Source organism: Sturnus vulgaris, chromosome 4 (genome assembly GCF_052056855.1).
Source record: "Sturnus vulgaris isolate bStuVul1 chromosome 4, bStuVul1.hap1, whole genome shotgun sequence".
NCBI classification, from domain to species: domain Eukaryota; kingdom Metazoa; phylum Chordata; class Aves; order Passeriformes; family Sturnidae; genus Sturnus; species Sturnus vulgaris.
The window spans coordinates 47,431,226-47,456,080 of record NC_142246.1 but is presented as its reverse complement, the minus strand read 5'-3'; the positions used below and the strand labels follow the sequence as shown (position 1 = coordinate 47,456,080).

Sequence of the window (24,855 nt, the reverse complement as noted above, 5' to 3'; positions counted from 1 at the left end):
TTATGTTATAAAGAAAAAAGCTAGTATTTTCCAATACATATTTTATACGTATATTCCAATCCATACTTTAAAGTTCCAACAAGAAAAATGAGTTTCTATGGAGATATGCTGAACTTTTTTATAGAAACTCAAGTCATATAATTGAAAGTTCACATAGAAGTAGTTACTATTCTTTTTTTGCTATTATTTTAATGATATCTTTGTTTGGATTACTGAACATTATACTTAAGAGAGAGCTTCCTGCAGGGTTTTGTTACGAATAAATCTCATTGCATGAAGGTTTTCATGTCTGACAGTTCTTGGTTGCGTTAGGATGAACAAACCTTTATATAAATCTTGTAAGAGATCTAAGCATAGTAATTTATTTTCTTTGGCTTAGTGATTACTTCAGTCTATAATGATTATGATTTTTTGATACTTTCATAATAAATGCAGTCAATCGCAGGAAAAAAGCAGACCATTTTTATTATCAAGATCTGTGTAAAAGACAGAAATAAGAGTGGCTGGGAAAAGTTGTTTAGGTTTGGATCTTTTATTATCTTTATTAACAAGAAGAAAACCTAGGATACAGAGAAACCAAAATCAAAATGCTTATGGCAGACAAGGAGTGATGTCCTTAGCTTTGTTGTAGAAGTGAATATGAACTTTGATAGGAATGTTCTCCATTGAGTTAGAAAATGATGTCTACTTCATCATGTTGCTTCTCACAGCAGTTGTGTACCAGTTTCTTCTAAAGGAGATCTGAAAAATTCAGTAGGAGAGAGTTAAAAAATAAATTTTATCCTATGAGAGTCGAGTTTCACCTATTAAACATGAAAGTATGTTTCTCTTCCAAAGCTGTTCTTTAACATTGAATTCTTTCTACTATAAATTCCGAGTTAATCTTGTCCACGTCTTGCCTGAACACTGCTTGTCTTTTACCTTTCCTGTGATAGCTTGCATTGGTGAGTTTCACAGGCCAGTGTCACTTGTCAAGAATAAAAATGAGAAATTCTGGCCCAATTGCACGTAAATTTTAAACAAACTGAGGGAGAAATTTATTCTCCTTCATCAGTAAGAAGGGACTGCATTATGTTTTAAATATTTTGCTCAAGCTTTAAGATTCTTCCAGTAAGATATATTTCTTTACAAAAGATTTGCTACATTTGCTTGGCACTTTGAAAATGTGAATTTTGAAATGCACTCTTACATGTGACATAAAATACAGGATTTGTTTGAGTAGTAATGTTCTCTTACAGAAAGCCTTCAGAACAGGCACAAGTACACGCTTGGATGATCGTGTCTATGCAATGTGCCAGATGAAGAGCCAGCCTCTTGTTCATTTGATGAAGATGATACATCCTAACTTGTACAGAATAGACAAGCTGACTGATGAGGTAATGTATGAAGCCTGGTTATAGCATTTTCTAGTTTTAATGGCCCATTAAATTTGGTGTTGTGCTGCAGTAATTTTATGTTGCTATTATAATACAAATGGAGCATTTCCCCTAAGTTATAAAAAATCAAGAAAAACATTATTTTCAAGTCTTGAGTTGCAAGTACAGTAGTGTGGTATGAGCAGAACTGTGGTTTTACTTCATCTTGATTCAATGACCATAATTCCAGTAATTAGTAATTCATTCCATAGTTTTTTATAATACAAAGAAACTGAAGAAAATTATATGTATTGGAAACATCCTCAGTGTGTTTTCATTATTTACAACTGTCTGTGGTAAATGGGTGTAATAGATCTGATGGATGATTCAAGGTTTTATATACAGATATCAGATACAGTTGCCGCAATAACAACCTTCAATGTTAGTGCAAACAGCCAGATTCTTTAATCAGACCAGTCATAGGGCTTTGGAGAAACCTAAGGATCACTTCAGGCAGGATGTTAAATCAGAGGACTTCCTGTTAATTGAATGCAATAATATACTGAACCCTTCCTTATAGGGAGTAGAATTCGATGTATTTCTGCTCTTGCAACATTTTTAGTGAAACCGAATGCAATGGAAGAAAGTTTGTAGAAAACTTAAGTGTCAACAGTAGTAATTCTTTTGAAATTTTTACCTCTGTAGCATCAAAAATTTTACATGTACAGCTTAAATTTACTTCCATTATTATGTTTTAGGTATTAAAGTAGCCTTTTAATATACTAGAACTGTTTAACATACACAATCATTTTAGGCTTAACATTGTGTTTTCTTATATGAGAATCCTCAAAATTTTACTAGAGATTATCATTATTTTTCCTGTTTTGTTTTACCTTTAAAGGTAAAAGTCTAGTGTTACTGAGTATTGATTTTTTGTTACAGAGTACAATACATGTAAATGACAGAGTTGTTCCTCAACCACCCCTTCAGAAGTTGTCTGCAGAGAAATTGACAAGAGAAGGAGCTTTTCTTATGGACTGTGGTTCAGTAAGTTAAAATTTTACACATTCTCTTTTTAAAAATTTTCTAAAGGAGAAAAAGAAAACCAAAAGCAGTGCCTTCTGTGTTATTGAAACCAGTCAGCTCTCAGCTATAACAGTGTTGTGGATCAGCATTCCAGGTAATCTGACAGTAATCTGCATTCCAATGTAAGCTTTCATATTTTGATCCTTTGAGGCTATAGAGGTTGATTTTTTTCATGCAAGACTGGTCGAAATATACCAAGACTTCACATCAAGGTGTTTTTGATGGAATTAGTGTATTTCTATTTTTCAGAATTTCTTTTAATGACTATTAAATTGCATACACTAGAGGATTTAACAAAATACTTGATGCAGGAATGTTCTCAGTTATGCACAAAGAGTGGGTTTATCATTTGTAGCCTGTGTTACGTAAGAGTTGCAATGAGGGGGAATTGGAGAGTGAACAAAATCTGTAGATACAGTTTAATATATTTGTAGAAATTGCACTGAAACGTGCTCAATTTGATAAAGCATTATGCTACTCCAGTGACAGTCTAGAAGGTGCTTTTAACCTTGAATCACTTCAGGGCTGAGTTTGAATTTAAAACTAGCTTTTGTCTCCAGACCTCTGAAATAATTACTACAATAAGCTTTGATAATTGATGCTTCACTACAACTTGTCTAGATTGGGAAGCCAGTGTGCAGTAACCAATGGAGTGGTGTGACTTCAAATAATTTGAGGGGTTTCATTTAAGGAGGTAACATGGAAAGTTACTGCATTAATTGTTCTATTATAAATGTGTCCTGAAACCTCATTCTTTCAGTATTTGAATTCTACCTGTATAATTTTTTTAATGTTTAATGACCTTACTCTGTTACCAATGTAATGGGTATTTACACACTTACTTATGAATATAGACATTTATGCATGAATTGTAACTGGAACACTCAAGTGATTCATTTGCATGGAAGTTACTATTCTGGTATTATTCCTATTGCATCACCACTTGCCTGTTTCTCTAAAATGTATGCAGGGCCTTTTCTAAAACTGATTCTAACATCTTTCAGATTTTTTACCTTTGGATTGGAAAAAACTGTGATAACAACTTCATAAAAGATGTCCTTGGATACCCGAACTATGCATCAGTGCCACAGAAAATGGTAGGCATCTTAATGAGCTGGGCTGTATACTGCTTACACTTAGAATATGCATTTAATCTATTTATTTCTGTATTTTCAGTTTTTAATTACATAACTATGAGGTTGCGGTTTTCTTCTACTTAGGTACCTTCTAACCTCTTGTCAGTTTCATAGGAGCCAGATAGAAGTTGGAAGATATTTTCAGGGAAAGAATGTAAACATGTAAATTTTGTCATTCATGAAATGCCAAACAGTTTCTATATAACCTAACTGCTTTTATTAGTTTTATGGCATTACATTTGCATTCAGAAGAAAAGGAAGTAATTTCACTGGATAAATACAAAAATTATTCAGATGTGTTAATGATTGAGATTAGAGTTACTTCATTGATAACATGTGTTTTCTGAACCTCATGTAAGATACCAAATCCGTGGTATGACACAATAGGCCTGTAAGTAATGGTAAGAGTTAAGTTTTGCTCAGCTTCCAAGCCTTGACTCAATGTTAATAGAGAAACTTTCAGCTATTAGAACATCAGAGATCCTTGGAGGTGTGTTTTGGTGGAGGGGTTTTTGTGTGTTACAACCTGTACCTATAGTCTAGTGCGTGAAACAGAGCAGCATTATTCCATAATATCAACTATTAGCAGATGAGGATGGACCCTTTTAAGACACTTTAGGAACATTCAGAATCAAATGGTTATATCCAAATAGTATCAAAAAATGTTAGCATAGAAACACATAGGTAGATATTTTCTGCTTACAGTTGCATACTATCAAGCAGGAAAATGACAAGAACAGGTTGAGAGTGGTAAGCTATAAGACTACTATAAAACTGGACTACTTGTTCTGAGTTTTGTATTTTGAATGTATTAGCAATTTGGAACTGTCCCTTATGACCAGCAGGTGGTATTAGTTAATAGAGTTTCCAGGAAGAGCTTAGATAAAGGAAGGATGATAATTTTTTTTCAATGGTTATATAGCATCTGTTATAATGAAAATGAGACAAAAACTTACATAAAGTTATCGTTGCTTTTAAATTATGCTCTCATTCTACAGAGGTAGCAGTGGAACTACTTTAACTGAAATAAATTCCTTTATGTCATAATTGTCTTAAAGCATCATATTGGCTGAAGAGGTATATATTTAGCTCAGTGAATTGCTCAACTCTTTTTAAGTCTATTATTTTCAGCTTATTCCCTAACCAAATAGTTCAGTAGCGTATTCCCGTTGATATTTACATAAAATTCAGATTTTACTTCCCATTTCTTCAGTGATGCAAAGTGCAACATGTAGACACTTGATTGACAGAAGATTTAGGCAAAAAGACTGCAAAAGCAGCATTTTGTAAAGATGAACTTGCTGCCTAAAATCTTTTGCACTTAAAACACAGTTTAAATTGTACTCCTTCCTAGATAGCAGTGCACCACAGATATTATGAAGTGTTGTCCTTTAAACTGAAGAAAAGCATCTTTGTATGTAAATCCATGGTTGGTAATTTCTTAACAGAAATTATGGCTTGAGTTATGTTAATACTTTCAGGATCTGTTTTTTTTAAATAGTTTCAATAGTAAAAGGTGATGGTTTATTTCAATTACCTTCAACCAGACACAGCTTCCTGAGGTGGATGCACCTTCTTCAGAAAGGACACGATCTTTTATATCTTGGCTTAGAGATAGTAGACCTTTAAGTCCAGTTCTTCAAGTAATAAAGTAAGTATTTCTGTTATGTACTGAATTGTTTCTAGCAACTTGTATTTACAATTTCTAATTAAGACTGATGAAAAGTGAGTATATCTCTCTTGGAAGAAACTGAATTAACATCACCTTCCCATCTGATACAGTGCTGTTTATAAAACTGTCTAGTGACAAACGTTATCTTTGAGTCTAGTGCAAATTCAGCTGCTCATACTTTTATTGGTAGGAATTGGTTGTATATTTTTATATTAGGAATACACTAAACCACAGTGGATTTCCTTATGATCAATGGTGTTAACCAGGTTAGTTTCTGGTATAGCTTTTATAATTTCATTATAGTATATAAAAAAGATTCAAGTAAAGTTAGTAATCTGTAGATGGTTTAATAATTGTGTGTATTTGTTACTGAGATCTACAGGACAGCAGCTGATCTGAAGACTTTTCAAGCTATGGCTTGCTTAAGGAGGTTTAAATTCTATAAAATAATTATACTTGAGATTACATTTCACTTGTAGAGTACTCGTTTTACTGACCTGGGCAGGAGATCACTTTTTATAGAGTATGATGACTTTCTCAGAGAAATTATTCTGAAATATAGGACTGAAGGCATTGGGGCTGCTGCTTGAGTTGCAAGAATTTCTGACAGACCATAATAAGTCAGAGAGTTTTGCTGCATGCTGCACAACACCAGAACAGAGGACTGTGTCCCAACAAATTTTTATGGGGGCAATAATTTTGGATACTAGGTCTTTGACATGTTTACCTTTTCTATTCTGTTGCCAAGAAAGCCTGGGGAGGGGATTGAGATTGAGATTACATGTAAGCATAGATGTAATTCTTGCCATTTTTCATTGCCACCAGCATATTTGTTACAAGCTTCAAAAACAAAAGAATTTTTACATTTCCTTTTTTATGTTTCTACAAGGTATTTTAAGTGCTGTATTTCACCTGCTTTTCTACCATTTTATATACTTTAAAAGATGCTGGTTTTTGACAGTGTATTGCAAACTTCAGGTTTTTTCTTAGACTCTGGATTATTTGTAATTGTAATATCTTAGGACTGAATTTATATTCCAAATGACAGTAAGCAATTTATTAGAATTTGCCTGTCTGTTTGAATTTGCAGTGGATTTTTTTGCTCAAAGTTTGATTTTACTCAATACCTTCCCTTCTTCTTTCAGAGATGAGAACCCTGCCAAAACAGATTTTTTTCAGCATTTAATTGAGGATCGGACAGAAGCAGCTTTCTCGTATTATGAATTCCTACTTAATATTCAACAGCAGATTTGTAAGTGACCAAGGAATAGGTAGAGGAAAAAGTCTGACTTGAGACAGAAGCATGGGCCAAGAGAAGCATACGGGAAGTTACAGAAGTGGATGCTTGTTCCTCACAATATACGGTGACCGGCACTGTTCTGGATGTTTTAGAGCTAAAGGAGTATACATTTCCAAAAGAATTTTGCAGATTTCCTTCAGTCTAAAAGTGCTGCGAGTGATGAAGCTGTTTCACTAGTAAACTTTAAAATTGGTTTGTACACGTTTCCAGTTGTGCAGCGGTATGGTGCTCTGTTTATTGCAAGCTGGTAAATTTATGTAGCTATGTGGGATGATATTTCTTAACAAAAAGTACAATTAGGTAAAGCCTTTTTTCTTACATTTGTTATAGTAGCCCTTCCAGATCCAAATCCTTAACAGAGATGTCAAAGGGCAGTGATGTATGTTGGTTGTTTATATGAATTTGTTTTTAAAAGGAATGGTTCATATTTGCTAAAGACTTCAGCAAATTCCCTGTGAAAGTTGTAGAGTTTCAGTAAAGTAAATCAATTGTAGAAATAAAATATATAATGTACATAGGTATTACATTTGTAAAGAAAATGTAAAAAATGTAACTAAAAAAAAGACCTAGCTCATTGTGCAGAATTGAGTGCTCGATGATGATGAATTGTTTTGTCCCAGGCTAGGCAATGAAGTTGACTATTAAAATATGATTAAAAAAGTATCAATGTAGAAGGAATACAGCTGCTGCTTCTGTTAATTTTAGGTGAATTTATTTATGATTGGCTTGCTAATTAAAATATTTTGCTTTATCATGTGGTTTTATATTTATGCAATTATAATAATTTTCCAGCTAAACTCTTACTGAGCTGAATATTGAAGAAAACATGTTTACCACCTTTCACAGACCTGTGGAAGGGAGGAGGAAACACCACATAATCTGAAATGAGTTTTGATACAGAGTTCCTAAACCCTTTGTTATATATTATCATAAAGAAGGCATATTTGTTAACCTTGTTTTGCGTTTTGTAACTACTGTAGTCTTGGTCCACGTTTCTATAACTTGTGTTGTCTGCCATTTAGAGTAAGTGTGGGTAGTCACTCACACTTGAAGATTTGAATTCTGCTGTGACCTAAAGAAAATCAAGAAGAGATGTAAAAATTAATTGCATTACATCTGTGAAAGTAAAGGCTTTAAAATGACAAAATTCAAAATGTAATCACACTTGCATATTTCAGACGCTTTGTTCTTGCTAATGTTTTGGTAGCTCAAGGGTTTGGGCCTTTTGACAGCTTTATGACAGATTTTTTCAGTTTGGTTAAGTTGGGATGGTTTTCTTTGGCCTTTTTTTAGAGACACATTAGAATTAATTCATAAAGCACAATTACTCATACTTAGTTTCCTGAACTTTGTTTATCTTGGTTTAATGAAATGTGACTGCAATGGAATAATTAGGTACAAAAAAGTAAATTATGATTAGTATGATTACATTTTAATTTAATGTAGCCTTGAAAATGCTAACATTGTATTTTAACTACTATAGCCCCTGAATCAAATAGTCAAGGAGAAAATGTATTAGCTATGGTTTGCAAATGCTTTAAAAGCTACAACAGTTGAATTGCGCAAGTAGTGTTACTCTGCATGTTTGGAGAAGATACCTTATATTTGTGTGTTGTCCTTAACTAAATGTGTTTAAGTTACCCAAAGAATTACATAAGAGAAACTTTCCATTTAGTAAATTAATTTATCGTGTAATAAACATCTGAGGCAATGCTGAATGTTGTCCCGAAATCAAACCTTCAGGATTTCAATGCTTGTTTGTAAAGTAATGTGCATTGGGTGAAAGCTAACTGCTGCTGAAGAGTGGGGCATCTTAAAAATCATTTGCAAAGATGAGAAGAGCATGTTAACATTTCAAATGCTCCATGAAGATGCTTCTGATTTGTGAGTTTGGTATTGATATCTGGGAACATGTTATGCCATGATTAATTGCAACATATTCTGTAAAATCATTTCTTAAAGCTTTATTCTTCTAGTATAGTTTTTGTATATAAAATTATGAAAAGTACATATTTAGAGCTATTTGTTCAGTAAAATTACTACACAGCACAGAGAATATAGTTTTCTTTTTTTATTAATTATACAGCACATCTCCATTCTGACTGGTCTTTGGTTTAAATTTTAAAAAGACAGTCTCATGTAAATACATTGAATTTGAAACATCTCAAGATTCAGGGTACTGATTTTAGTCTTTTGGTCAATAGTGTATCTGTAGGCATGGCAAGAATATCTCTGAGAAGGACCTGGGGGTCCTGTGGACAACAAGCTTGTGTCCTTGTGTCCAAGAAGGCCATTAGTATCCTGGGGTGCATTAGGAAGAGCATTGCCAGCTGGTCAAGGGAGGTGATCCTGCCCCTCTACTCAGCCCTGGTGAGGCACATCTGGAGTGCTGAGTCCAGTTCTGGGCTCCTCAGCACAAGAGGGACATGGAGCTCCTGGAGCAGGTCCAGCAGAGACCACAAGGGTGATGAGGGGACTGGAGCATCTCTTACGAGGAAAGGCTGAGGGAGCTGGGCCTGTTCAGCCTCGACAGGAGACAACAGAGAGGGGAACTCAGTGTTTATAAACACCTGGAGAGAGAGTGTCAAGGGGATGGAGCCAGGCTCTGCTCAGTGATGCCAAAAACAATAGGGCAAGAGACAACAGGCAGTAAGTGATGCACAGAAAGTTCCACCTGAACATGAGGAAGAACTGCTTTACTGTGCAGGTGACTGAGCACTGGAACAGATTGCCCAGAGAGGCTGTGGAGTCTCCCTCACTGGAGATAATCCAAAACCCATCTGGATGCAATCCTGTGCAATGTGCCTTGGCATGAGCTTGCTTGAGCAGGTGTGTCAGAGCAGATAAGCTCTGGTCTCTTCCAACTCCAAGCATTCTGTGATCTAAAAGAAATTTTCTCTTAAAATGGCCTGGATCGTGCCACTGTAGCAGAAGATACTGATTAAAGATTAATCTCACCAAGTGAAGTACTGTGAAGCTCAACAAGCTTGTTGCCTACTTAAGTAAGGTTTTGGAGAATAGATAGAAGACATACTTCAGTATCTGCTTAAATGAAGTGCTGAACTGTCCAAAGGCACTCTAAGGATTGAACTTTTCTCAAAGTGTCTTCCACACTGCAGTGTATAAATATAAATCATTTCTGTTTCATTGGAAATTTAAGATTTCCCAGGGATGATGTTTCCCAGCCCCAGCTAAGTAAGTCTTTGGGTGATCAGTTCAAATATTTAGTGTTTTAAATATTGACAGTGGGGATCCGTTTCACGTCTTTGTTCTACATGCAATATCTTGTACCTCTTTTACCAAGGAAGTAGTATGGAAGTTCTTGTGGGAGAAATTAGAGCCCGTGAAGTTCTTACAATGGTAGGAAGCATGATGCAGCTTCCTGAGAAGCCTTACTGAACTCAATTCTTTATTTTGTTCTTAAGCTTATTAGAAATAAGCTTATTTATTATTAATCTTGGTGTAGAGCTTCTCATGGCAGTGAAGGAAAGATGACCAGGACAGGTAAATTTGTTTTGCCTTGGCTTTTCGTAAATTTTGTCAGCTACTGAAAAGATAGTTTTGTCATGGCTGGTGTTTGTAAAAAGCCAAAAGCAGTTGTTAGGAATCCTAAGAGTCAAGAGTTCTTCAGTAATTTTAAATGTGGAGTCAAGTTTTTTCACACCAGGTAGATTTTAAGAGTTTTATGGTGAAGTTTCAGGGTATGACACACAAGTGGGTAAGTGAGGAAGTGATTACAACCTCAGTCACTGACTTCTGCATTTAGAAGTTTTGGACTGTATTTGTCTCTGTGGGCAGTATGTAACCCTGCAGAAATTCAGTAGCCCAGTGCAGGGAGTGGGGAGGTCTGAGGCTTAGCTGGCAATAAATTTATGCAGTACCCCAAATAAGTGTCTGTTACTATGTAAAAATTACTTAAATGGTGTTTTGATTAAAAGCAGTTTTTTATATTTTAATACATGTTAAATTTTTTATATTGTTTTCTGGTAGTTTATTCAGTTCTTTAAAAGGGTGAGAGGATTGTACATACTCTATTGCATCTCAGATTTTCGTAAGGGAGGGAGAATATAATTGGAATCACAGATACTTTTGATTTTTAGCATACCAGGATCTTTGGTAGACTTCTATTGGAAATTTTAAAAGGAACAGGCCAACTGTAATGATTTATTGATGCAATTTCTTTACCTCTCAGCCTCTAGAATTAAAAAAAAAAAAAACAAAAAAAAACATTTCTAGCAGTCTTGCATGTCTTTACTTAAACTGATGCTATGTTATATTCAAGTTCAGGAATCTAAAAAGTGTTTTTAAACCAAAAACTTTCACAGATAACTGGGATCAAAGTCTCTTTTGAGAACATTTTATTTTTCCTCACAAGATACTGATGATTCCTGTCCATGGAACAATTCAAAAGCATTTCTACATTTTGGAGAGTATCAAGAGAATTTTCACATGATTAGCGTCATGTAAAACATCATTACAACAACAATGACAATTCAAATAACTACATAATAGCTCTTTCTTAATTTTATGCTTCAATCCACTTGCAGGGTTTTTGATGTCTTTTCCTGTACAGTTTTGATAACTAGGAAAAAATAAATATTACACAGAGTTTATTCTTACTTTCCTTTGGCAGACCTTAGCAAAAGGAGCTGCCTAATAGGAGTACCAGTCACGCACAGGATTTTAGTCTGTGCACACTTGTACAGAAGATAAATAGGGGAGGTGGGAGAGCTCCTGGAAATATTTCACAACCTATTAAATTTATTTTTTTTAAAGGAGAAAGGATTAGAATTTAATATTCTTGCACCTGTTTACCTTTATGATTTTCTGGTTTATATTTACTTAAAACTACATTTGAGGATTTTTAAAATTTTTTTCAGATGTTAAGAGAACCTTGCCCTAGAGGCATCATCACATACAGATCTCCAATTACACCCTTAATAATGCTACCATTAAAAGAAAAGCATCAATTTTACAAAGGTCAAGAGTGTTGGAAGGAAGTACTATTTGATTAGCAAGTAGTATACTTTTATTCATGTGAGTAAAAGGTCTCCATTTGCAAGACACTGAGGCTTTGGGAAATTCCTGAGTAAAGTGTTTATTGGTATAAGAATCCTCAAATATGAGAAAGAGTTGATGATAATTAGCCATCTTGGTAATCTCCTAACCACAGGAAATGTTATTCTCATATTCTCAGGAGGATCGCAGCCTTGAGTGTGAGGGGTCTGTCAGCTGCTCCAGCACTGTCAGGCTGCAGCTGGATCATCCAGCAGCGCTGCCCATCCACCTGCTCCAGCATCCTGTCTCCTTTAAGAGTTACTAGTATCTGATGGTCAGGGTGAAACATGAGAAATCCCTCATGTGGAAGTTGTTCTACCCTGAGATGCATTTCTAACTTACGTATTTAGAGATCAGCTGGATATGTAAAACCCAGTCAGCATTTTTCCTTATTGGAGTAACTGAGTATTGTTGACTTTAGACTGAGTGATTTCTTCTAATGGATGGTTTTGCACTATAATTACCTGTGGAGAAAAGTATAATTTTTCCTTCTTTCTGAAATATTCCAAATGTTCTGTAGCTTCCTGAACTGGGGACAACAGAATGTAGCAAGCTGCTCTTTTCTTTATTTAACAACCTTTTAGGTCTTCTACTTAATTTGCCTTCTGTGACTTTCAGTTTCTCTGTGTTTAAATTTATGATGGCATGTTCATTTGTCTTTCCATACCACCTCTTAGGATTATACTTGATATAAGGTGCCTGGTACTATGTAAACTATTGCAAACAATGTTGCATGAACTGATTTACATGAAGGTGGGTATCACCAGCTTTTTCCCTTTTCTGCTCTTTTCCTTCTTGAGTTCTTGCTACCACGAACTTGGTTAACCAGTAATACCCATGTCTTTAAATAAGCAAGTGTGCTTGTGTTATAAAAAATAAGTTCTGTGTTACAGCTTCATGGAGAAGTTTAAAAAAAACCAAAAAACAACAGAAACCTGTGAGCTCTCAGCTCTCTTCAGTGGCAGTTTCCTAAAACTGGAGAAAGACTTTTTCAGCTCCTTCAAAATTTAGCACTTCCCTTAAAAAGAACAACTGGAAGTTACTGAAATCTTGTAGGTGTGTGTAGGAGATGCATGTTGTGGAAAAGGTCCAGGCATGACTGCAAGACCTCTTGAAGCGGGAGTTAGGACTTCTAGGAATGTCCTTCAGCTACAGCTTGTGAATTTTATGTGAATCAAATGTAAAGTAGCTTAGGAGGCAGCCTTCTCTCACACACATTGCTATGCTTGTGGCAACCTTTCTTCATCAGCCTAAAAGAGTAACAGGGCAAACAACATGATACCACCTTGAAGGGAGGGAGGGCTATTACCCAAATAAGAATATTACTACAAAAACCCTTGGAATGCTTGCACAAATATGCTCTGCAGAACAGGCAGGTGGAGTACCATGTCCTGGGAAGGGATAGAGGTTGGAGTGGGTACTCAGATCCCTGAGTATTTGCATAAAACAGAATGTCAGAATTTTTAGACCAAGTATGGTTGTGATTCATGGAGTTTATGCTCAGCTCTGGTGGTCATTTGCAATGACTAATGTGAGAAGACAATGCAAACTAACAAAAAGAACATGCTTCTGTGGGTGTGCATTACTTTCTGTGGTATAGTGAACGTTTACTCTGAGGAGTCATTTTTTACGCTCTTTGCAGGTTTGGACTTTAAAGTGTTTCTTTCAGTTCCTCTTTCCCCTTGCTTCCACGTTCTGTGTATTTGAGTGATGTGTGTCGAACTGTGCATAGCAATTACTCTCTCAGTTACTAGCATGGAATGGGAATGCTTAGGTTGTGCTGTTCTGAACAGTCACCGTTTCCTACCCATCACTAATGACATTAAATTTGCGTGTTATCACATTTTAAACAGTCAGTCTTTCAGGTGTAGTGTAGGTCATTAAAGCTGTCTGAGTGAGGAAAACCACTTTCTATGATCTCTAATACTGCAGGTGCCAAGCTAAAGACTTGAGCTCTGTCTGTGTGGCAGAGTGGTGCAGACGGAACCTGGAGCCTGGAAACAGCCAAAGCTCTGCTTTGTGGTTTATCCAGGGAAAAGGAAACAGCTGAACTTTTCCATCGTGCTGCTGCTGTCTGATGACAGATGCCTTGAGCACAAGCCGGGCCTGGAATGGCTCCAGAATTGAAACTGGAAATGGAAGATCTCACCCATATCTTTCTGGCATGTTTGTTGTGTATTTCTCCCTGGAGCTGTGGCTCCTGAGGCAGATTAGGCTGATTTCCCTGTGCAGTGGCAGCCAGAGGGGAAGTTCTACCCTGTCTCCACACTCTCCCACCAGCTCCATCCATCCACAGTCGTGCAACCATTTCACAGATACATTTACAAGCCAGAGGAAGCATGTAAGAAAGTCTAAGCAAAAGGGGACACACAGTAAAAATACTCAGAAGAGGGAAGAAAAAGCAATGACTGTAAATGATGCCATCTACCTTTAATTGTGACTCGGGTCTCTGCTGTACTGACTTAATATTCCAGTGCAATTTAGACAGCCTGACAACTCTGTAACAAGAGCATACTTTATGAGCCTCCACCTCTAAGCACTTCTCCTGCCTTGAGTAAGAATTTCTGTCTGTAATTGGAGTCCAGGTATTTTCCCATGTGATATCATGCCTTCCAGCAGTTTATTTAGGAAATCCTGCTGGCATGATCCCCTGCTCTATAAAAGATACAGACCTTTTGTTTTTGTTCTATGCTGGGCGGCAATAGGTCTCATCTCACTCTTTCTTTACTAGAGCAGGAGGATTAGTATATTAGTACTGGCAGAGATAATATTTTGCAATGAAGTCTTCTTTTGTACCTTGAAGAGAGATTTTTTGCTCTGTGCCATGGGAGAGAACATAATTTTTACCTGGTGAAAAAGTTTTGCCTTTACACTGCAAGGCACGTTGCTGAGACCATGTCCAGAAGTGCTCCCCTCTTCATGAAAACATAGGAGTTTGGGTTTCAGTTTTGTGACTTTTGGGAAAATTCAGGCTGTTTACTAATGACTTGTAAAGCCCTTACCTGAAGTTCTGCAAGCAAGGCTTGAGATCTTACCTCATATTTGCTGCTGGAGAGGAGAGATTTTCAGCAGCTTTTCATCACCAGATACAACATAAATCTGAATATAGACGTGTTTTGGAAGATACCTCAGGATTTTATTCTATGTCATTACATTTTCTGTTTTGAACTGTAGTGTGCAAGAGTTAAAAGAAAAACCTGTAGCTGTTGGTTTTTAAGTAAGATGCATTGAAAAATTTTGTTTTAAAAGTATGCTGAATCCTGCTCGCTGAAGGAGGATAGAATACAACAGCCTTAGAGGGAGAACTTCAAGTTTCCTGCTGTGGGTTTTGTACTATTGGGGGATTTTTAAATTTTGTCATCAGATGTTTTCTGCTCTCTCTCCCTCCCCCACCAGCTCTGAAAAGGTAACTGAACAAAAAAGGAAGCATTTAAACAAAATGTAATGAACAAATCAAGTCAGAGGGTGAGGAAAAGGGCTCTGGCTTCCCTGTAATCATGGTTAAAATTACATCTAATCATATTTGTTTCCTTGAGTGGTGGGAACGTCATCCAATAATTGGGGACCTGATCAAATTTGTAATTGGACTTCTATAGCTGGCTAATGAAGGTGATCACCCTGTAATTAGTCTGTGTGCCTTTCCTTTCTGTATGTATTTGAAATATAATGCACATCACCTTCAATCACATTCCTCCCTGTGGTGAGGGTAGAGATCTCTGTTCTTGCAGGTGTGTTTCTGACAATCCAGTTGGTGAGGCATGTTAGCTCTCTCTTCTTGGCTTGCTATTTGGCCCAGGGAAAACTTCTTTTAATTCAGAATTATTTGTCTCCTTCTGTCCTATCTTAACGTTTATTTTGAAATGAATGAAATTTATGAGATGGACCCATGTCCTCTTGGAAGCACCAGGGTCCCTCTTATTCCCCCTTAGTTTCAGACTTCCCTAGAACTCCCTCTGGCTTTATTTTAGTAAATAGTTTTGTCTTTAAAAAATACCCCTGAGAATATAACTTGAAACACACGTCTTAAGTCTGTAATAATCTGCTTGCTTTCCTAGTAATTTTCTTATTGGATCTGGGGTCAGTCATGTCTGTGTGATATGAAGAGAGCCCTGATGCTGTCCATGCCTAAGTCACTTCCCTTGAAGTGCCATTTCCTATTGGCAGAGCACATGGATACCAGAAGTGAAGAGATTAATCTGCCTCTCACAGAACAAGAAAACTCCTTCAAATATAGTTGCAGGTTAATATAATTTAACTTCTTGTTACCGACTACACTGTAAGCATGGTGGGGGGAGAGGGGAACAGGCAGAAATTTGAGAACTAGCAAGTCATTCTAAAAGTTGTCCAACTTGAACACACTTCAAGTTGAGACCCTGTTTTAGCAGTTTCACTCAAGAAACTTTGCCTTTCACTCCACTGTATAGACATTTTAATGGTATTTGTGACCACAGTGATTTTTCACAGTGATTTTTATTTGTATAGTATTCAGTGGCTATGAACAGATAAATACAATGATAGTTTTATGAAGGGTTTTCTTTGTCAAGTGTTGGTTATATATGACATTAATTTAGACCTGAACTACAAGGAAATGCATTTTGAGATATCATTTGAAAAAAAGCTAGATTACAATGAACAGGCACTACTTAGAGTGAAAACTGTAAGACACGAAACATGTTGCTTTGCCAGGAAAGCAGGAGTTACCTCATGAGACACTTATACAGGTGTGAAAGATAAATTTAGGATAGGTTTTACAAAGCGTTAAAGTCAGGTTTTAAACTTGGCAGTGACTTATGTTCTCTTAATTCTTCTGCCTGTATATAAAAACGTAAGTCTTGATTCTCAGACCCTCCATAAGTTAACATCCACAAATTGCTGTGAGCATCAGTGTTTCTTTGCTCCTTATCAACATTTTAAAACAAAGTACAAAAAATACATACAGCATTGAACAATGATCAAAATTAAATGATGTTTTCTAGTGCTGACATTGTTTTTTCCTCTCCAGAGAAGATAATTTTGATAAAGCCATCATTATGTGGTAGAAAAAAAAAAGAAGCCAGTTGCCATGACCTACTTACCTTTGCTTGATAAAACCATAAACATTACATCTTGAATTAATATATTTAACCATTTAATCCCATTTCACCTTTGGGAACTTTGTGGATCTTAATATGGATTATGTAATAAGGTACATAAGGCTGAGAAATTAACTCTTGATTCATAAAGGGAAATGACTAAAAAAAAATTCAGAGAATTTTTGCTAGATTAAATACTAATAGAGATTGTATCACAGATTACTGCCTTTGGGAGTCACTGCCTGCTAACAGTGCAACTGCTCTTCTACTGTTTCCTGGGATCACATTCATTTTAATAGATCCCAGTGACCCTGAAATGTGAGCGATTGTCTGTGTGACCTAAGGTCTACGCTGCTGGAGGTTTCCATTCCAGAGCTCAGATGAATGCAGCTGGTGTATTATTTAGTCCCCTTGAGCCATCACGTGTGCAGTTGCAGAGTTCTTCCATGACGGTGGCACTTTCAGCTCTACAACATTCCATTTTCTAAGATCCTTTTGTCATCATCAGGGAAGGTTTTGTTTTGTGCAGCATTGCTTTGGAGGAACGTGATCAAGGGTGGACAAAGAAGAAGAATACAACAAAGCTTCCCGATATGTTTTCCTGATGGAGTGCCGAGGGTCTGATGTGCTTCAGTGGTTTGTACTGAACATGAAAACCTGTGTTTGCGGGCATGGAGGTGATACTCTAGAAATGACTGAAAAAGAAAATGTTAAGTCTTGCTAATTGCTCTACCGCTGTAAACAAAACTCTCACGTAAACTGACTAACTACAAGAGCGTCTTCCGTTGCTTTGCTGTTCATTTCTGTGGTACCTCAATGTGCTTATTTCACTGAAACCCAGGAGCAGCGATAGTCCCGTTCCTCAAAGAAAGGGCAATACTCAGCGACAGAGGAGCCAGGTGTTCTGGTAAGACAGACATTAATGTGTATTTTAATTTTTTTTTTTTTAATAGAAAACCTGTTCCAATTATAAGAAGAAGAACGACGCGGAGGAGGGGTGCCAGCACCTGTAACCAAAGGGCGGTGGGTTGGGCACTGCGGGGCGAGAGCAGCTCCCGGCCGGGCAGCGGCGCATCGCGGCCGCCGGGGATCGCCCGAGCCGCGGGACGGAGGGAGCGGCACAGCCCGGCCCGGCCCCTCCGGCGGCGGACGGGAAGGGGCCGAGGGAAGGCGCTCACACCGCCCCAGCCGCCAGCGGAGCCGCCCTGCCTTCGCTCGGGCTCGCCCACGCCCAGCGCGGCGGCGGCGCTGCCCGGCCCGAGGCTCAGGCAGCAGGGGCCGGACCCCGCCGGGGCAGGAGGAGGCGGAGGTGCAGCACCATGCTGGCGGGGCTGGGCCGGGCGCTGCGCGGCGGCAGGCGGCAGCTCCCGGTGCTGCTGGCCAGGCGGGATGGCTGCCCACCGCCCTCGGCGCCTCAGGTAAGACGGGGAGCGGGCGAGGATCCCCGCGGGACAGCGGCGTGAAGAGGCGAAATTGCCCCTCACGGCTGCTGGCGCCTCGCCCGCCTCTGCCCCGGGGTGTGGCGGGGGCTCAGGGGGACAGAGCCTGGGGCAAGCGCCACCCCGGCCGGGCTGGGGCCCTGCAGGCTGCGGGGTTGCGCCGCTCCCCTCGCTTGTCCCGGGCGGGTTGGGCGTGCCTGGCGGGGCGCGGTGACTCACGGGCGGCGGGAGCGGCAGCTGGGGCCAGGCCGGGGGCTGTGCCCGGCTGTCTCAAGGGCTGCTCTGTCAACAGCCACGAGTCAAACGAGAGCGCAGAAAAAAGTTTCGCTCGTGGGCTGTTGTGGTGCTGGTGCTGCTGCCCTGTACGTGAAGTGCCGAAGTCCACCTGCCTTTGAGCTTCTTAGAAGTCCCGGAGATTCTGTGATTCGGAACAATAAAGGCAAACATGAACGCACAATGAATTTAAAGATCTGCTGGTGCGTAGGACAGTGTGATATTAACAGTCCTGAGCGACTCCTAACTGCTGGGAGAGAAGGCAGATTAATTCTTTTGAAAATGTTCTTAATAATAGAGATATGCCATGTGTATGCTTGGAAATACTGCTGTGATGGAACACGACAAAACCCCGTCCCTGCGTCCGGGGCCCTCCCATAGCAAGGAAGTTGCTGGGGTGTGTGGTGACATCCCAGAAGGAAGTCCAGGGCGATCTGGCGCTTGCTACTGGCCAGCTTCCACAACCCATGTCTCGAAACCTGCGACAGTGGGTGGAGTTGTACGAAATGAACTTTATACTTTTTCCCAATATTTTTTCTCAAAAAGCATATTACAAAATTCCAGTGCATTAATTTGCCCTACATCCCTTAATGCGAATAGCCCTTCTTTGCTTTCTCCTGCCTGTATATGAGGACATCTAAATAGGGAATTTAAGACAAATATTGACTTAGCCTCCTTAATCTTCTGAGGTTTTAGCGGGGCATGCTGAAAACAGTTTGCACCTCACTGAGAGGGTTTACACTGTCATTTAGCACACACTGACACTACCTATTCAGTTTGCTGCCTCTAACTTCTCCAGGGTATTGCTTTGCAGACAAGCGTCCTGCTTTTCTAAGGCTCTAAATCGAGACTGAAAGCTGATAAAGCTTGAAGAAGAGACACCAAAAATGAAAGGAGAAGGAGGAGGTGGAGGAGGAAGAGCTCTTACTTTGGCAGCCCTGTCATAATAAGAAAGAGCAAAAAAGTGATCATGTCTGTTACTTTGTGGGATGGAACGACAGTGACGTGCATTGGGAATTAAATTCTTGCACCAAATAGGTGAAGCAGAGAGAGATGTGGTAATGTTGAGGAAAAATCTAATTGGGAGAAGTCTTTAATACAAGATTGGGTTTATTTAATAAGTGGAAATTTTTGGAATAAATTAATATTGAATACTTTTTATGGTGTCTGCCGCTTGTTTTGTGCTGTGTTTGGTGATGGGAATCAGTCTGCCCATGTGCCTTTTGGGGCCTTGACTAGAGGTTCCACTCGTAAAGCTGGAGGTGATACTTCAGTGGCCACACAAGGTTGTAGGATGTGCACTTGGCCATCACATACTGCAAGTTACTGAGGTGTTGTTGGGCAGGTGTGTGAATGCACAGTGTGTTTGTGTGCTGTGTTTTTGACTAATAAATACACAACTGAGGGGGAAAATGAGCCATTATTACTAATTTGCTGTAATTTTTTTTTTCAGGATTACAGCAGGGATTGCTGTCCTAAGGAGCTATATACTTAATCATTAATTTCTCAGCTCCACTTTTAAATGAGAATTACAGCTCTTCCTATAGCTGTCATTATCTGCTTTGCCTTTTGGAGTGATGCTTATACAAATTCTGCATTTTGTAAAATTCAGGTTTTCATTAGGTGGGTCTTTCTGTATTTAAAGTGGTTAGTTCTTAGACAGACTCTAGCTGCCTGAAATGTCCTGGGATTGCTGCTTTGACAAGAATGTTAGAAATGCTATAATATTAGAATGTTAGAAAGCCAGACAGCAGGCTGTGTACAAAAGAGAAAAGGTCTTAGCACATAGGCAGTTTTTCAAACTGATTGAAGCATATTATACTGTACTCTTTGGACAGGCATTCTTATTACACAAAATTTCATTTCCCAAAGGCTGCTAGCAATTTTGCTAGAGTCTCAGATTTATAATTCTGTAGTTACTTTGCATGTGGTAAAATCTAAAGGTTGCCAGCTCTTTTGCTTCCTTTTGACTCTGTTTTAACTCTTTTGCTTTCTTTTGACTCTGTTTTAACTCTTGCAGCTCACACTGGAAGAAATGCCCGGCTTGTGCTGCTCTCCGTGAGGAGCATCGCTCCTCACCTTATCTCAGTGGTGAATACATTTGCTAACAGAGTCAAGGCTTTAAATTGCTGGAAGTTTTTTGTTGGTGTTTGTTTGGTTTTTGTTTGTTTCTGTTTTTTTAATTAATAAACCTTCTAAGCCAGGAAACATTAAAGGGACTGCTTTTAATTTTTTTTTAAGATGGTCCTAGTTGGTTTCTCTATAGTGCTGAATCCTCCTGGTCTAAAATTGTATTTGCCATTTTTATGCCATTTGCAATTTTTATGGCCATTCATGTAAGTGAGATTTCTAGTTTAGTCTGTACTATGGAGATCTCTCCTACCACGCCTACATTACTTAGGATGGGTGGCAACCATGGAAAATGAAAAAGTCTGAGTTACGTGATTTTTCTTAGCTTAAAACCGGGTTTCTTTGCAGTCACATAGCCTGTGTCTTGCTAAAACTGCTTTTGTCCTGTGTGAAGGTGCTGGAATAGTGACATTTCCTCTGCAAAAGGCAGGGATTGCTTTGAACAAGTATTAGTGAGGGAAGTAAAATGGGGAAACTTGAATTGTTTTCAAAATAGAAGTTTATTTAGCATCATTAAATCAGAATGCATTCCATTTCTATGTCCAAAATTCTCTTAAAACTGTGCCTCTGGAATATATTGGCAAGGGGAAAGATCTTGTGTAAGCTGGCAAGAGCAAATTGCAAAGGCTTCTGTGAAAAACATTATGGATTTATTTTCTTCCTTGATTAGGAAATTGCATATGCTTGTTGCTGAGGGGAATTTTCTTCCTAGCTGCAAACTGCAGCCAGTAGGAGAGTCATTGGGTTTATCTGCAGAAAGCAGTATAGTGAGGGTTTTATTTTGGGGCGCTTTTTTTTGTCAGTTCCTAATGTCATCCATATCTGTCAAATTTTATTTTTTTTTCAGTGCTTTCAGCTGATAAGTTTTTGACTACTCAGTTCCTCAGGCTGGCTTGAACTTTTTTCCTGCCCTTCCTGTTAGTTTTTATAGTAATTCTTACTTTCAAATTACTATAATTCTCCTAGCATTATACCTATCCAGTTTGTCCTTCAGTTTTATAGAGTCTTATAAGCAAGGATCTAAATGTGTCCTAATAGCCACAGGATAATTCCATGGAGGTTTTTAATTTTGCCTCTTTCTCTTTTGCATGTAAACTGCTGCTGGGATTTCTAAGATACTCTGACAAACAGCAACCCCAGGACATCCCAGACAACTACAGAGAAGCAGATTGTAACTGAGTGTGTTATACAGCTGAATATTTCACATAAATGTGATTTAAGTCCCTGCTTTTTATTTTCAGCCCATTCAAGTCCTTTGGAAATTGATGTCTGATTGGAGCCAAGAACTGGGAGTAATTTATGGCCTCTGGGCGTGTTTTCCCTTGTCTTTCCTCCACTTTGAAAGCCTTGCACAACAAAAGTTAGCTTGTTGATCCAAATCTTCTTTTCTAAACAGAAACCTCCTGCTTATACTGGCATGTATCAACAAAAACATACAAACTACTGAAGTGTTTCAGTACTGTTCACTCTTTCAAATACTAATTTCTAAATGCCTTAGAAAAAACATAGTTAGAAGGTCTCTGCTGCTTCTGCTGCAAAAAAATTTCCTGTCTCAGCAAGTTCATTTTTTTGACTTTACTACTCTATCTGTGCCAGAATAACAGGGTGGCGTTGGGAATGGCTGCTAGTCATTTGCTTTTATCTCTTCTCATCTGCAGCTGGGAGATGGCTCTATTTTCCCTGATAAATACACTTTTGGGGAGAAATGTGGTGTATATATAGCACAGAAATTCATCTGTCTTTGTACTTCTGGAGATAATCCCATGAACTCTCTCTTCTATCTCCAGTACAGATGCTGTGAGCTGTGAGGTACTCTTATATGTGCACATAGAGTTACCTGCGAGACACTCATTCCCTTAGAGGTTTGAGAAGTTTCTAATAAACAGCCTCACTCAGGGTTTGAAACACACATCAACAGTGAGGCTTCAAATTCTTGGTATTGTTTTCCAGTGGGGCAATTGACAGAAAAACAGCTAATTGAGATATGCAGATCAAATCAGCTTTTCTTGCATAGTGTATTGCTTTTTGCCTACTCTGAGTGTCAGCAGATGTGTGTCTTTGGTCGTTGTGTGAATATGGCAGTTCCTAAGGAAAGGAAGTGAAAACCAGCTTCTGCAAGGCTGGAAAGAGTGTGGTCATTCTCTTCGGCATCACAACCCTAGGGAAGTTAGAGCTTTTGTGTGCTAAGTCAAGGCTGTGTGGTACTGCAGGAAATGTAAAGAAAACTGAAATGCTGGTCTGACATTATTGTCCATAGAAAAATCCATGTAATTCTTAAACATATGTCTTGAAGAGCTTTCTCATATCTGATATAGGAGTAATAGACTGTGCTTCCCAGAGTTTGGGAAGTACATTACTCCCAATATATTAAACAGGTTTATTGTAAAGGAAAATAAAAAATTATGTACCTTCCTTTTGATAGTGACTTTTTTTAATATATAATTTAGAATGAGGATGGAAATAGTCATAAGGTGATACCTGTATTGGGTGCTTCATGATTAATAAAGTAATCAGGTGACAGAAAATGATGCTCTGATTTCATTCACAGTGGATGCTGTGATCATACAAACAGTGCTGTAACTGTAAGTTTTTTGTTGCTCATGAGATGAAGCTAAGTCTGGCACTGTTCCTTTCAGGACTTTTAGCAAGTGTGCTAAAAGACTTCACTCACAGTCTTAATACCTGCAAAAAAAAAAATACAAAACCTCTAGAGGATGTCTGAGAAAATTGCTTTGCAAGTGTCTTAGATGCTCTGAAGATTTACCACAAATCACTGATGTGCTGAGCACTTAAGGCTGTTGACAAACCTTGTTTTAAGAATGTGAGTCTCCTCTGATTTTTCTTTTCGTTTTGCATTGTGATGTTTGAAAGCTTATTGGGCAAAAATGCAGACCTTATCCTAGAGTTTATAATATCTTAATTTCTGAAGGGATAGGAGAAGAGGGAAAGGGAAATACAGATGTTTGTTTGTTTGGGTTTTAGGTTTTGTTTTTTCTACTGAGGGTTTCCCTCCTGAAGTCCTTACACAGTGAGGTTTTTGCATCAAAGAGGAAGGAAACAGCACACCTGTTTTCAACATCTACTTAAACAGCCAAATTTTCATTTCCCCTTTCCTACTGAGCCAGAATGATCTGAAGGTAAATGAATGGAGTAGCTGTGCTTGAGTTGGACTTGCTTTCTTTAGGATCATCTTCACTCTGAAGACATTCTTAAAAAACAGCATCAGAGGTGAGTTTCTCATTGGGTGGCTCGTCGTGGTGAAGTTCCTACATCCATATGAGAAGGCAGTAAACTCTTCTAAGCCTAGAGGTGTTTCATGGTCACTTCTCTGCCTTTTATAGTATGATGTTAACTAAGTGTCTGTTAAGGGCATGTATCAGCAACTCTTGCTCTGGGTTGGCTTCATATCTCTTTTGCTCTTTTCCAGAAAGAGGAAAGGGAGATGTAGGTTCTCTGTATTTCTGTCTCGTTCTCCGTCTTGCTGTCAAGATACTGAGTAATAACCTGGTCATTAGGTTTGCATAGGAAAGAGGTGGCTTTTTATAAGGTCACTTCTGCCATTCATATGACTACTCTGTTTCTGTATCAGAGGAGATCTGAGGAGCCCAGCAAAAAATTAAACTGTTTGTTCTGTGAACTTGCATAGGGAGGCTGGGAGGAGGACAATTTTCAGGCCTGCAAGTTATCGTTGTGACATTTTCCATTCTCAGTTCATGCATGAGTCCTGGGTCACTAGAAATACCTGCCATCCAGGTGTTGGGAAAGCATGGATCTGCACTCTGAAGATCAGGTCCATTGCTAGGGAAGTAAGTCCCTCGTGTTCGAATGACTCCGTGGCACAGCAGCTGAAGAAGAGAAGTTAAAATGAACATTTTTTGGCTGCCTGTCTACTAAGGATTGTAGCTTTTGTCCATGAACTAATTCTCCTTTGTTCAAATGAGGCTGGGCGTGTCACTGTCAGCTGTCAGCAGTCAGGGTCTGGATAAACAAAAGGCTTTGTGCTTGTGTGATGAGGACTGGCAAGCACAACCTCCCCTTAGAGATCAGGAAATACTTAGTACTCCTTCAGCTGGAAATGGAAGAAAGACGTTTACTCTATTAATGTGAAATTTATGCCTTTAAAAAAGTTGAATTTATCATCACGCACACAGGCAGTGCATCGTCAAAGGCACAGAAAAATTGAGTACATTATACACAGGCAAGATATAATTTACTTTTTTACTTCAGATTTTGAACAACTTTTAAAACAGTTTTGAAGCAGTTGTTTTCACATTTACTATCTGGTCATTTTTGATCAAAATTACTCCAGTCCTCACATTGTTAGATGGAGAGAA

General features: G+C 38.4%; 2 protein-coding genes across 5 annotated transcripts in view; both read left to right on the top strand.

Moving 5' to 3' along the window:
* The window catches only part of SEC24B (SEC24 homolog B, COPII component), a 45,228-nt gene extending 36,630 nt beyond the window's left edge, over positions 1 to 8,598 (top strand). For all 3 annotated transcript variants that reach the window (XM_014878326.2, XM_088163836.1, XM_088163835.1), the window contains 5 exons: positions 1,239 to 1,376; positions 2,298 to 2,402; positions 3,446 to 3,538; positions 5,125 to 5,228; positions 6,395 to 8,598. In XM_014878326.2, the coding sequence (XP_014733812.1) occupies positions 1,239 to 1,376; positions 2,298 to 2,402; positions 3,446 to 3,538; positions 5,125 to 5,228; positions 6,395 to 6,509 (555 nt within the window). In that variant the 3' untranslated portion in view covers positions 6,510 to 8,598. The remainder of the gene's footprint in view (positions 1 to 1,238; positions 1,377 to 2,297; positions 2,403 to 3,445; positions 3,539 to 5,124; positions 5,229 to 6,394) is intronic.
* Positions 8,599 to 17,853: 9,255 nt separating this feature from the next.
* Positions 17,854 to 24,855, top strand: part of MCUB (mitochondrial calcium uniporter dominant negative subunit beta) — a 46,021-nt gene continuing 39,019 nt past the window's right edge. The window contains exon 1 of one of the 2 annotated variants that reach the window (XR_015803289.1): positions 17,854 to 18,097. Coding sequence is in view for 1 of the 2 variants with exons in the window: in XM_088163839.1 (XP_088019965.1) it covers positions 17,999 to 18,097 (99 nt within the window). In the remaining variant the exon portion in view is untranslated. The remainder of the gene's footprint in view (positions 18,098 to 24,855) is intronic. The other variant, XM_088163839.1, reaches the window with a different exon arrangement.